The 14,208-nt window shown below is 40.1% G+C and overlaps 1 protein-coding gene across 6 annotated transcripts in view; it reads right to left on the bottom strand.

Annotated features, from left to right (window-relative positions):
- Nucleotides 1–6,212: 6,212 nt before the first annotated feature.
- GRB10 (growth factor receptor bound protein 10) overlaps nucleotides 6,213–14,208 on the bottom strand; it is a 573,160-nt gene continuing 565,164 nt past the window's right edge. For 5 of the 6 annotated variants that reach the window (XM_069216800.1, XM_069216783.1, XM_069216775.1 and 2 more), the window contains one exon: nucleotides 6,213–7,237. In XM_069216800.1, the coding sequence (XP_069072901.1) occupies nucleotides 7,094–7,237 (144 nt within the window). In that variant the 3' untranslated portion in view covers nucleotides 6,213–7,093. The remainder of the gene's footprint in view (nucleotides 7,238–14,208) is intronic. The other variant, XR_011199846.1, reaches the window with a different exon arrangement.

The raw sequence follows: 14,208 nt of genomic DNA, 5'->3' as shown, positions 1-14,208 counted from the left end.
TCGGTCTCTTAATGTCTTCCTCGACCGAAAGGCTCAACAGGCTTCACAGGTATCCTCCTTGTGCTCTGGAGACAGACAAGTTACAGACCAGATGCTGATCTGTATATGGATACTTGTTATGACATTTTGGGCAGAAGCGGAATGGGGTCCATTCCATCAGCCTTGAAGAGACACGTGGCCGGGCCGACCAGGCCCCGACGGGGGGATCGAAAAAACCCCAAAGGGCCACCGGAGATCTTCAAAAGTCGGTGTCGATCTGTTGTAACTAACCCGATACCGAACGCAAACAATACCGACGATTTTTCCGAGATTCTAACTAACTTTCCGACCCGAAACACGGAGCGAAAAGGAACACGTCCGAACCCGATGGCGGAAAAAAACCAATCTAAGATGGAGGTAACGCCATGCGCAATGGAGCCGAAATGGGAGGAGTCCCTCGATCTCGTGACTCGAAAAGACTTCTTCGAAGAAAAACAACTTGTAACACTCCGAGCCCAACACCAGATGGCGGGATGTGCACAGCATGTGTATCTGCAGCTACACATGCCATCGAACATATATATATATATATACACACACACACACACACACACACACACACACACACACACACACACATATAGTCTACAGTTCAGTAGAAAACTGACCATACACAAGTCCTGCAACAAGTTCTAAAATCTATAAATCTAAAATTGATTCTGAAGCAATGTTAATTTATCCCAATCTAAATACTTGCATATTTATATCATAATACAACTGAAGAGAACACCAGCTAAAATTAGGATTGGTTCATTGTTTTATCATGCATCACGAAGGCAATTAATTGAAAGCAAAATTAAAATAGATTTCTCCTTTAGCCTTTTCACTGGAGGCATCATAGCATAACATATACAGATGCACTGTATTTTAATAGTCAAGGGAATGAGGTCACAAGGCCAAAGGTTTGAAAGGGCCCCATCAACCAGAGAGGACTATGGCTCAACAAACAATATATGTTTGTTTTGATGAAGGTAAAATTTATGTTTTTGGGGAAAAAAAAAAAAAAAAAGGAAAATTGTTAATGAAGAGTAAGAAAACTGGGGCTACACTGGATGTCGGTAGTAAAATTGTGATGTTCAGAGTGTATTTTACTAAAAACTTGACTTTTTAAAAGGAACGCTGGAGTGGGAAATGTTTTTAGAAGCTACTGTTTGCATGATTCAATTGGCAATAAGCTCTGACCACAATTTAAATGTTTAGGTTTTGTTTACCTTTTATATACACGATGCCATGTAATCAACTGGCAATGATGTAACTTGGCAGAGTGGTTTGGTGCTGTCTGCCATTATGTAACAAACACTGCAAAGTTTTAAAATTAAGTTGCTTGTGGCATGAAAATAAGAGAGACTTGGTCTTCCATCGCATAAAATCTGGAATTCACAGCAATAATGTAATTTGAATCAACTATGGAAGTAAGTCACATATGTGACAGCATTGTGAAAATTGGGTTTTAAAACATTTTTATGCACATAAAAGGTGAACAAATATGATTACATTACTCACACTGACAAATGTTCCATATGGGAAAGAACGCGGGGATCCCATGTTCAATAGATTCATCTGCTCCTAACAGGCACCAAGGCCCGTATTTATACTTTTTTAGTGCCGCTTTTTAACACAAAAGCAGCATAAAACTTACTAAATACAATTGTATTTTGTAAGTTTGCGCCGCTTTTACGTCAAAGAATGACGCAAATGCGGCGCTAAAGAAGTATAAATATGGGCCTTAGTGTCTGAATAAAAATGTAATGTTATAGAAAAACGTTATAGAAAAATAAAAGGATAGTTACAAGAAGGAATGCAGGTTGGAGATACAGGAGCAGTCACAAACCAAGGTAAATCAGGTTAACTCATTAAATCATGGGACTAGACGTTAAAATAGTGCCTTATTATGTCAACATTAAACATCTCATCTGGGTCAAGCAAGGACTGTACTGGTGAAAGATTTTGCATTTTCATTTCTCGACTAAGACTTGTGTTGGTGAATTTGTATGCAATATTTGGAGACACCTTTTGAAAATTACATTTGTGCTATATGTTATCAGGAAATGTGTGTGGAACACTGCATCAACATTGAAATATTTGCTGTCCAGTCCCAAACGGCTTACAATTCTAATGCACGCAAGTTCGTAATAAAAAAAGGTAACACTGCCACAGAGAAAAATATCAGAAATATAGTCCAAAGACATTAGGGCTACAGTTTCAGCTGGTCACTAAACTGATATGCTACCAAAGATTTACTATAAAAAAAAAGAAACTGATAACAATTTGAAAAGCAATGTATTAATGTTTATTTCTAAATTACAAGTAACAGAATATCAGTCCCTTATTTATACAAAAATACCTGAAAGATTACAATTAGTTCACAAGCCAAAAAGCTATTTACAGTATGAAGCAAAGCATACTGAATACAAGTTTTGTCTCTTTAAGGTAATACCTTGTGTGCATTCCCTGAAAACTTTCCTCCATTTAACAGTCACTAAATTTTGTATTGTGACAATATAATTTACGATAAGCATGTTTTTTGCCACTAGAAAGGTGCATTGATTGGTCAAACTGTCAGGTATTTAGTGCAGAAGAGAGGACAAAACAACTAAAAACTGAGGCACATGTTTCTTCAATAATATACAGATTCTGATATTTTAACACAACCTATTCTACACAACTTAAAAAAAAGGTGTACTACTGATTACCAAAACTGTTTGGCATTTTTCTTAAACATATTCTAGAATGCTACATGAAGATTTTTTTTATTTAGGAAATAAAACCGACAAAGAAAAGATAAAAATTCGACAGGCTCCAAAACAACCCTGAGCATCCCCTTTACATTCATGTCATTTAAATACAAAAATAAAACTCAAAATGTCCTTCAGTCCTTGGTTTTGTAAGCTGGCAGCCAGCTGAGTAGGCATAAACTTGTAGGTTCCTCTCCCTAACCCATTCCCCCTCAACCCAAGGCTTTGTTTTTCTTTTCTTCTGGTTTGATTTCACAAGCAGAAAGGGAAAGCGGGGGAAGCGTATGGGGGAACTGAGCAGTCTGAACGCCACCCAAGAAGTTTACTATTTCAGTCCGTAGCAACAGCTGGAAAGATACAGAAAAGTACAATACTATGACAACTGATTAACATGCAAAAATCATGATTCACTACTGAGAACTTAGTCTAGTCTTCGCTTTTAAAATAAGATACATAAATATACATAACTCACTGCGTAAGTGAAATGTCTACTTGTGAAAAGCACCAACAGTGATGGAAAATGTTTGATTGACAAAATGCCAGCATGCAAATTAGTTAAGATTTTGTTTTTAAGTTTTTCGTTCAAAAGAGCACATGGTTCTGTCAATATTTTCATGAATTACAAGACATCAAATGCAGAAGTCAGTTTCAAGACCGAAGAAGACCATAAGAGAAAATATACCAAAGTTAGTAAGGTGGGATGGAGAGAAGAGGAGCAATTTAGTTTTGCAAAAAAGGACAGAGTTGCAGATCCTCATGCAGCTAAGCCAGCATTGAGGAAAAACTGAAACCTGAAACATTCACTTGTCTCAGTTTGTGAGTGAGCATTACGAGTATTCAGGTTTGATTAGTTCGTGTCCCTTGCATTAACTTCCTTATTGCCAACTTCCACCTAAAATGCTGTTTTTATTTGTTCTTCCACAATATTGATGTAGTGCCCTAAACTGCTTGGTGTGTGATCCCTACGCTGGAAGATGCAAGCCCCGTCCTGAATCAGACTGCACAATACAGCCTACACATGAAATTATCGGGTTGCTACCCCTGTCTAAATATAATCAGCAATGTGGACTTTTTCTAAACAAGGTCTAGGTTAACAACCTAGCTCTTAAAGAGCAAGGCAATATCTCACAAACAGAACTACAGAAAAGCACAATGTTACAAGGAGAACAGTGACCAGCCTGTCCAACTGAAAACAAGTCACTGTGAAAGAAGTCCTGCAAAATATCGCCCTACTGTGAGAAGTCTGCCATTTTAAACTACCTACATGCACTTGAGCTTTCCAACAATTTAGGAAAAGCCTTTTAACAAACACGACAGTTGTTCTACAATTCCCTATTTCCTGTTGCAGAGATATTTAGAACTACAATGGTGGATGCTAAACATTTTCTTAAGACCAAAATGATAAAAACAGATTACATTGACTTCAGAATCCTATAAAATAGGTTTAGAGCAGCAACAGAAAACTTTGCTGACTAAAAAGGCATTATCAGTAAGTCAATTGAGTACTTCAGGGTAAAAGCATTTAGAGAAAGGAGGAGGGATACCCAACTCCCGATTTTGAAGGAAGGGGTGCAGAATACTTGTAAGCCTTTCAATACTAAAAATACTGTAATGCCAAAAACACGTTTCTGCTCTTCATATCTCTAGTACAGGACACGATTTTCCCATTCTCTCAGCGCAACTGTAGGACTGAATGACCCATTAACATACAGGTCTCCTTTGAAAATTGCTTCTAATTTTTTATGCCCTTTATATAACTTTTTCAGTTGATTCTCCCTATCAGTCAGACACTACATGAACAAACTGGCTAGGCAGAATCAAACAATTAAAATGCTGAATTTTCATTCAAACACAATATTTTTCCAAACACCATTTATTTCAAAACCTAAGCTGTTTAGTGGTTTATGAAAAATGTATCATTTATTTTTCATCACCATGGGGTTGGCATCCATTGTCAAACCCATAGGCTTCATTATTTTATTAGGTCTTACATTCAGAATATCATTGCTAGCTACTGAGCTGCAGTGACAGTAAGATGAGATCGCAGTTACGTAGTATCATTTTGGAGCATGGAGGACTACCATGTCCTTGTTCTAAAGCGTGTCACACGAGGCTGTCACAAGAGACTGCTCGGCATAGGGGCTATAGAATGGCACTGTGAAAAAGAAAAGTTAATTACATACAACATAAAATATGCCCAGCTCATTGTGAGTAAAGAAAATGGCTAATCAACTGAAATAATATGTCTAAGTAGTTGGGAAAAAAATGGGCAAGGCAGGTTCTTTAAAACAAGAAACTGCCAACCCCCCAAAAGGAAACAGATATAACAGGAAGAGAAACTTGCATGCCACTAAACGACCTCACAATGCTCAGTTTCCCATCACCTTCCCTAAAGGCAAATATATTATAAAAATGTGTAAACAGAATAAAGGTACACAACAATCAGTGTAACATCAAATAATGCAAGCACACAAAGCACTTGAACAGAAACAGACATGGAGTGATGAATATCGGGGTTGGAAAATATGAAAATGAACAAATCGAATTTCTTACTTTTGTCTCCTCTTGGCGATTTTAGATTGATTGCCACACACCAGTGCGTACGAGGGTGTAAAATGTAAGCTTTTGCCATTTAAAAACAACATTTTCCAAAATCTTTCCTCACAAAAATGTACAATATTAATTGTAAATTGCTGAAGGCTACACATGACAGTGTTGGAGTAAAAGCAAGGGTCGGTGTTAGGCCAAATATATAATTTTGAAAAGTACAGTGCTTGACCTCTTGAAATAACACCATCTTTCCCATACTATCTTCAGACTTCACGATGAATTACAAAAACAGCCCACACAACGGCAAAAATGGGGATTCTGAATCCTAAAAACCCAACAGCAATGGCACTTTTCAGAGTACAAATCAGAATAAGCTAAATGGTTTAAAATGATACTAGGACAAGGGAAGAGCTTCTGGAGCTGAGAAAATGGTGGGGTGCAGGAGGAAAATGATCTTTATATATATATATATATATATATATATATATATATATATATATATATATATATATATATATATATATATATATATTACACACACACACACACACACACAATGAAAAAACTTGCAATTAAAGTACAATCCTGTCTTCATTTATACAGACATTTCATTGTAGCAAATACTACATCCTACATATTACTTTATGCAGAGTGTCCCAGTGGTGTGGAATTTACTAGTCATCTAACTCGTAGCCCTTCAGTGGTCAGGATTTGCAAAAACTAGTTTTTCTATTGGTGGTAGGCGAGACAAAATTCCTATTTACTCATTAAAATTCATACTTCCAAGATTGTTTTGTTGCATAATTGCATCACTGTATTTGTAAAGCAATGGCTGGGTAAGAAATCTAGAAATCACAGACTGAGTTGACAAAAAAAAAAAAACACTGATTACTTTGTCCTACTAACTGTAGGTAGACTAACGACATTTAATATTTTCACACACAAGTAAAAAAAATTCCAAATAATTGTGGCGATTCAGCTTAATCCTATTTAGTAACAGTCAAATTTCCCTGGAAAACAAAACAAGCTATGAACAAACGCGTGGCAACAATAAAATAGTTCAATCGTGTGTGCATAGAGGTCTGATTAATACATCGCATGACCGAGCATCACTAATTATGCCTCGGACATACTGCAGCCGTTTTATTCTAATACCCAGTATTTCAGGGGAAACCAAAGAACATTATGCCTCCAATGAAAATCTAACTATAGAAGACGAGTTCCTTTCTCCAGAAAATCACAACGATTAAATTATTTCACTCCATTCAGGTCAGTACTTGTCGCCGATTTTAGGGTTTAGATCACAGACCAAGTCCCACATGAATTACGAATGCCACATCAGCTCCTAATAAAGGCTATATTCAGTATCCAAGTTAAGGAGTGCAAAAATGTGATACAATACAAAAAAGTAAACACACTAGTCTTATTTGTCAAGATTATTCCAGGGCAAGAGCTTAGAGTTTGATTTCTCTTCACAATTCGCTTATCTGTCGAGAGGCCCAGCTTGGTCAATTCCAGTTGCACTGCAATTATTTGGATAACTTTTTTCCACTGGGAGGCCAAGACATCGAACAGCTTTCATAGACATTGCACAAACCAGTAGTATATTGGTTTGTTGACACCAGTCTTTTCCCCCATCCCCCAAGTCACCAAGGTGCATATCATCTATCCAATGAACACCATATCCCAATCGACCAGTGCGAACTTCTGAGCAGCTCTCAACTTCTCAACTCCAGTATTCAGTCAAGGCAAGGTGCAATATAATAGGGTCATAAGGCCACTCTGATGCAGTGGTGCTTCAGCTTGCTTGGTAACGTGCCTTTGTTTAGCTGGTAAAATTCTACAAGCTGGATGAGATCTGTGAATTTGGTTTGTCCATCAAGGCTGAAGAACGTCTGCCCATCATCCTCACACTAAAGAGAAGAAATAAAACATTTCAGCACATAAGTTCTCAGGTGGATTTTGTCAAAAGAGACTGCAGAACTACTATAAGTTTCTAAGAAGTCAAATTAATGGCAATTACATATTACAGTAATTACCACCACTGGAAATTATTTTATTTTGTTTAGCACAAGCGAGGTCATGCTATCAAACAAAGCTGCAAAACAAGGAAGCATGACATGCAGCAGTTAAAGGAAATAATCAGAGTAATATAATGGTGGACTGCAACAAAAATTACTGGAGGGAATGAAAATGAAGATTGAAGGGCTGTAGGAATGGCTGCACAACATGATCACGATGCAGGCATCATTCAATTTTCTGTATTTTTCGCCAGAAACTTCTTTACGTTGTGAACGTGACTGGGTTACAAGTGAGACAGCCAGGATGTTGATGTTAAAGCGAAGGAGCAAGTTGGGGACTGAGGACAAATTAAAAAACCTTTATCCAAGCTATAGGAATGGTGTTGTTACTGAGAACTTACAGGGAAGATCGGATTCAGAGTTGTCAGTATTTTAGTTCACTATAGCAACTGCAATTTTATGGCATGAGACAGAGGCTAATATTATGCAAATCATCTTTTACTGCCCACTCACAGCAGCAACAACAAAAAAACTTTATGAACATTCTAGTTGAGTATGAATATTGACTATTTTGGGGTGAAGGCAGTTGCAGGATTGTGTGTGTACCAGTGCATCCCTCGTTACTGTGGAACCTGCATTCACTTTCGACATTAATTGCTTCTTTAACACCCCTGGGTGCCTGGGACGAGCTAGACTCATCCTGCACCCGGCTAAGGGGGGGAGGGTGGGGGGGGGGCGAAGGAGTGCTAGCTCTTCCCCCGTGGGCCTCCCTCCCACAAAACCCAGTCAGAGATGGAAGGGGAATCACTTCCCTTTCCACCCCCGACCTCCCCCCCTCGGCAACCTGATGACATCAGTGTGCTCACAGCGCGCAGACGTCATCAAATGTTGGCGAGGACACAACAAAGGTGAGTCCTTCTCTATTGTTTTTTTTTTTGGGTGGGTGGGGGGGGGGGAAACGGACACGGCGAAAGGAAAGTTTTCAATGGATTCCTACGCCACGATCACAGGCGAGGCACGCGATCGTGGAGCAGGAATCCTCCACTAGGCACCAGGGATCTTAGCTTTGTTTTTTTGGGGAGCGACCCCTTGTGCAATGGTAGCTCCCCAGGGGGTGATATACAATCTGCCCCCCACCAGAGCAGATCGACCAAAAAACAGGGCGATCTGCTCCGATCTGGATGGGGAGGGGGTTTAAACCCACTAGAAATGAGGGATTATATTGTTTATGTTGTTTTCGGGTAGCGACTCAGTTTTGTTCTAGTTCAAAGCTTTTGCTTCCTTTGCTGTGGATCCTTGCGGTTTTGGCAGTAGTTGTCCTGCGGTTTGCATCGTTGCAAGTTTTAGGTAAGTAAAAGCAATTTACTCCAAAGGAGTATTGTTGCCATGCATGAATGACATGTTTGTAGGTGGTGTAGTAAATGCAGGATTGTGTGTGAAATTGTCCTTCGATTTGTGCACAATGATATTTGGATTGTCTTACGTCTAATTTGCTTTTTACTTTTTTCCTTTTAGTGGGATATCATTGGTGATTGCTGTGTCTGTGCAGAGTAGTTGCTGGTGAGTCTAGCTTTCTCAGGCAAGTAAGTGGTATCGTTTTTTAGTACATAACTCTTTGTGATAAAGCTACACTGTTTATTACTTATTTTAGAAAGTGCTGTTTGTTGTTGGTAATCATATCATATCAAAGGATCATGGCTAGCTGCAGAGTGACCACTCAGCAGGTTGTTGCCATTCTTTTTGAGTCGTCTTCTCACCATGATTATGAGACTGACACTGCATCTGAGGCAGAGGAGGAAGTGAGACATTCTGGCAGTGAGTTTTCTGTCCAAGAGGATTCTTCTGAATAGGAAGCCACTCTCAGTGCAGATGAAGGGCCTGTTTTAGAGGAGGACATTGATGTGCCAAGAGTGTAGCAACCTGGGGCTGAAGGGTTTCCCACTGGATGACCTGACACCTGGATTGCCCAAAACATTGATCAGCCATAGTTACCTGCATTTACTGGCCTCCCAGGGTGTAGTCTCAATATGGAAAACATTTTACCTGTCAATTTCTCTCACTTGTTTATGGACGATGTATATTTGGAAGAGATTGTTGAGCAGACTAATTTGTATGCAGAGTAATATTTGAGGGACAGCGCTGAGAGACTTAGGTCTCAGTCTAGAGCTACCCAGTGGGTTCCCACACATCTGGAAGAGATGGAAAAGTTTTTAGTTTTTACTTTTTTGATGGGGTTGATAAGGAAGCCGTCACTGGCTTCTTATTGGTCTACTAGTTCCTTGATGGCAACGGCTATATCACTTTTTTGCTTCTTCGGATGCTGCATTTTGTTGACAATGCTTTAGCCTTGCCACAAGATCACCCTGATTGTGACCCTCTTTTTAAGATTAGGCCTGTCCTTGATCATTTTGTAGACCGGTTTTCAGAGGTGTATGTTCCAGGTAAAGAAATAAGTGTGAACAAGTCTTTGGTCCTGTTCAAGGGGAGTTTGGTTTTTAAGCAGTACATTCCTAGCAAGAGGGTACGGTATGAAACTAAACTGTATATTCTGTCAGAAAGTAGTACAGGATAAGTGTATAATTTCCGGGACTACACTGGTAGGGATTCCAGTAATGACCCCCCTGGTGTCCGCCCACATTTTGAGTTACCGAGAAAATTGTGTGGGAACTTGGTAGACGACTGTTTAACAAAGGTCACCATTTGAAAGTAGATAATTTCTACAATGGAGTGCAGTTGTTCAAGGAGTTGTTTAGAGTAGACACTGTTGCTTGTGGCACAATCCAATCTAACTGGAAAGGCTATCCAAGGGAGCTTGTCTGTAAAAAAGAAAAAAAAAAAAAAAAAGAAGAAAAGAAAAGAAAGAAACTTGAGGGGACAGTGCAGTGCCTTGCAGAAAAATGCTAACTACCATCCATGATGAGTACTTCCCCTATGACTGTTTGGGATCAGGTTGCAGAAGTGCACAACCCTGCTTGCATTTTGGACTACAATAAGCACATGGGTGGTGTTGAGAGTAGATCAGAGGTTGGAACCTTAAACTTCTCTTCTTAAGTCTTACGTGTTGTATAACAAGTTGGCTATACATTTCTTTCATTTGGCAACTTTTAATGCTTTTATTGTGTTCAAGGATTGTTCACCCAAGTCAAGGATGAAATTTGTTACATTTCAGGAGTCCGTGATATAGAGCCTTATTGTGGGGGAACAGGCAAGAGTTCCTAGAGTAGCAGTAGTGGAGGATGTGGCTTAGACTGAAAGATCGCCACTTTACAGATCACATTCCTCCCACTCCCAAAAAAGACTTGCCCACTGAGAAATGTAGAGTATGTGCCCGAGGAGGTATGCGGAGGGAGAGCCAGATGTACTGCCCTGATTGCCCTTCAAAGCATGGGCTGTGTGTCGCCGGATGTTTCAGGAGTTAACACCCCAAAAAACATTTTTGGGAAATACCGGGAGCGTAAACTGCCCGTTTTATATTTTCAGATGTTCAGTTTCACATTTGTCATGTTTTCAGTTAGAGCTTTTGTGTTTGTAGGTTTGTACTTATTAGTGGTTTCTTTGTTGTTTATAAACATAATAAAAGTGATGGTGGTGTGTGGGGTGGCGCTTGGCTGGTGGTGTGGGTGGGGCTTGGCTGGCAGTTCCAGCCAAACATTAGTCCACACACTCCCATCAGCTAGTGTGATTGCTTTATCAGGCATGTGGGCGTATGTAAGTGATGGGCCCTTGAGTGGCGTGGTCTGTCGATGCAAGTGTTGTAATGTGCTGGGCCCGTGGCTGGCGGCGTGAATGGTCTTGTGCATGTCATGTATGAAAGGTGTGTGAATGGACTGTAAAGAGGTTGGTGCCTTGATGCGACTTTACAGCTCACGACCTGTGAGTCATTGGTTCCGTTTTTTGGTCAGTTATTAACAGTGCATTTCATTTTTGTGAAATTACTTGTTAATAAAATTTGATCTACTGAACCATCACTCACCTTAGTGCCAAATCCAACCAGTATGTGTGATAGAAATGACAAAACCTGATCTGCTGTAACCAGGCGTTGCAGCACATCCGTGACATGCTAGGTGTCTCAGGTGGGACCCTGATGAGGAAGCATGCCACCAACTTGGTTGGTGGGTGAGGGGTCTTTTTAACATAACCTAAGTGCATTTCTTTTCACAATTTTAGTGTTTGGAACATCACAGAAGTATGTGGACACATCAAAATGATATATTACAAAAATACCTGTGTGTGGGGGAGGGGGTACCTATGTTTTTGGTCCCGCGTGTGGCCTTCATCTAGGGAAACCTACCAAACCCAGACATTTTTTTTAAACTAGACACCCCAAGGAGCCCAGGGAGGTGTAGCTTGTGTGGATCCCCCAACATTTTCTTACCCAGGCCCCTCTGCAAACCTCAATGATTAAAAAAAGCATTTTTTCCTCACTTGTCTTTGTAGGATCACCGCTCCGGCACACATTTCCTACTCCACAGCATTCCCCTCAGTCTCCCAAGTAAAATGATACCTCACTTGAGTGGGTCCCCAAAGCAGAGTCAGCCTAAAGATGTATAAAAGAAAAATGTGCTTCTCAACTCGCTGTGCTAGACCCTTAATCTCTGCAGGTTTTTGGCCTTGTTCTGTTGCAGGCACCTGGGCCCCCACACAAGTAAGGTATCATTTTTATCGGGAGACTTGGGGGAGCACTGGATGGAAGGAAATTTGTGGCTCCTCAGGTTCTGGAACTTTATCACCGAAATGTGAGGAAAAAGTGGTTTTTTTAGCCACATTAAGGTTTGCAATGAATTCTGGGTAAGAAAACACTGGGGGGGGGGGGGGGGAGGAAATCAATGCAAGTCACACCTCCATGGACTCCGTCGAGTGTCTAGTTTTCAGAAACGTTGTGGTAGGTTTCCCTATATAGTTGCTGAGCCCAGGGCCAAAAACGCAGGTACCCCTGCCCCAAAAAACAGTTCATTTTGTATTTGATAATTTTGATGTGTCCACATAGGGTTTTGGGGCATTTCCTGTTGCCGGCACTAGGCCTACCCACACAAGTTAGGTACCATTTTTATCGGGAGACTTGAGGGAACGCTGGGTGGAAGGAAATTAGTGGCTCCTCTCAGATTCCAGAACTTTCTGTCACCGAAATGTAAGGAAAAAGTGGTTTTTGGCCAAATTTTGAGGTTTGCAAGGATTCTGGGTAACAGAATCTGGTGAGAGCCCCACAAGTCACACCATCTTGGATTCCCCCAAGTGTCTAGTTTTGAAAAAAAATGCATAGGTTTGGTAGGTTTCCCTAGGTGCCAGTTGAGCTAGACGCCAAAATCCACAGCTAAACACCTTGCAAAAAAACACGTCAGATTTCAATGTAAAAAATGTGATGCGTCCATGCTGCGTTTCCTGTCACCAGCATTAGGTCTACCCACGCAAGTGAGGTACCATTTGTATCGGGAGACTTGGGGGAACACAGAATAGCAAAACAAGTGTTATTGCCCCTTGTCTTTCTCTACCTTTTTTTCTTCCGAATGTAAGACAGCGTGTAAAAAAGACGCCTATTTGGGAAATGCCCTGTAATTCCCATGTTTTTATGGGCACCCCAGAATTCAGAGATGTGCAAATAACCACTGCTTCTCAACACCTTATCTTGTGCCCATTTTGGAAATACAAAGGTTTTCTTGATACCTATTTTTCAATCATATTTCAGCAAATGAATTGCTGTATACCCGGTATAGAATGAAAACCCATTGCAAGGTGCAGCTCATTTATTGGCTCTGGGTACCTAGTGTTCTTGATGAACCTAGAAGCCCTATATATCCCTGCAACCAGAAGAGTCCAGCAGACATAACAGTATATTGCTTTCAAAAATCTGGCATCGCAGGAAACAGTTAAAGTGAAACGCGGAGAAAAATGTCTGTTTTCACCTCAATTTCAATATTTCTTTTATTTCAGCTGTTATTTTCTGTAGGAAACCCTTGTAGGATCTACACAAATTACCCCTTGCTGAATAATTTTGTCTACTTTTCAGAAATGTTTAGCTTTAGGGAATCCAGCATTGGCTTCACACCTATTTCTGTCACTAACTGGAAGGAGGCTGAAAGCACACACAAAAAAAAAAAAAATACAAAAAAAAAAAAAAAATTATATATATATATATATATATATATATATATATATATATATATATATATATCTCAAAAGAGTAAAAATGGGGTATATCCCAGTTAAATGTCAAAATTGTGTTGAAAAATTGGGTTTTCTGATTCAAATCTGCCTGTTCCTGAAAGCTGGGAAGATAGTGATTTTAGGACTGCAAACCCTTTGTTTATGCCATTTTCAGGGGGTAAAAAACCACACACCTTCTGCAGCCCTTTTTTCCCCTTTTTTTCTTTAAAAAAAAAAAAAAAACATTTTCGCTGTATTTTGGCTAATTTCTTGGTCTCCTTCTGGGGAACCCACAAACTCTGGGTACCTCTAGAAACCCTAGGATGTTGGGAAAAAAGGACGCAAATTTGGTGTGGGTACCTAACGTGGACAAAAAGGTTAGGAAGGCCTAAGTGCGAACTGCCCCAAATAGCCAAAAAAAGGCCTGGCACCTGAGAGGGAAAATGCCTGGCAGCGAAGGGGTTAATGCTGTACCTGCTGTACTGTACGAAGTTTTTCATAATATTGAACACCATTTCTGACGTACGTATCTACTCCATTTCTGACATACGTACCTTTGCCCTCTGTGTTGCTGCCATGTTTACCATCCGCAAGCGGAGACAGTTTTCTCTCTCCGTTTGAATGATGCCAACGACTTATGCCATGTGAGTGCACTTGGCTGCCCTCACGCCTCCGCGTAAGCGAACTTGACAGGGCCTGCCAACTTTGGAAACACATCGGCT

Source organism: Pleurodeles waltl, chromosome 2_1, assembly GCF_031143425.1.
Source record: "Pleurodeles waltl isolate 20211129_DDA chromosome 2_1, aPleWal1.hap1.20221129, whole genome shotgun sequence".
In the NCBI taxonomy this organism is placed as follows: domain Eukaryota; kingdom Metazoa; phylum Chordata; class Amphibia; order Caudata; family Salamandridae; genus Pleurodeles; species Pleurodeles waltl.
Note: the sequence above shows the minus strand (reverse complement) of the source record. Positions and strands in the feature narration are given on the sequence as shown.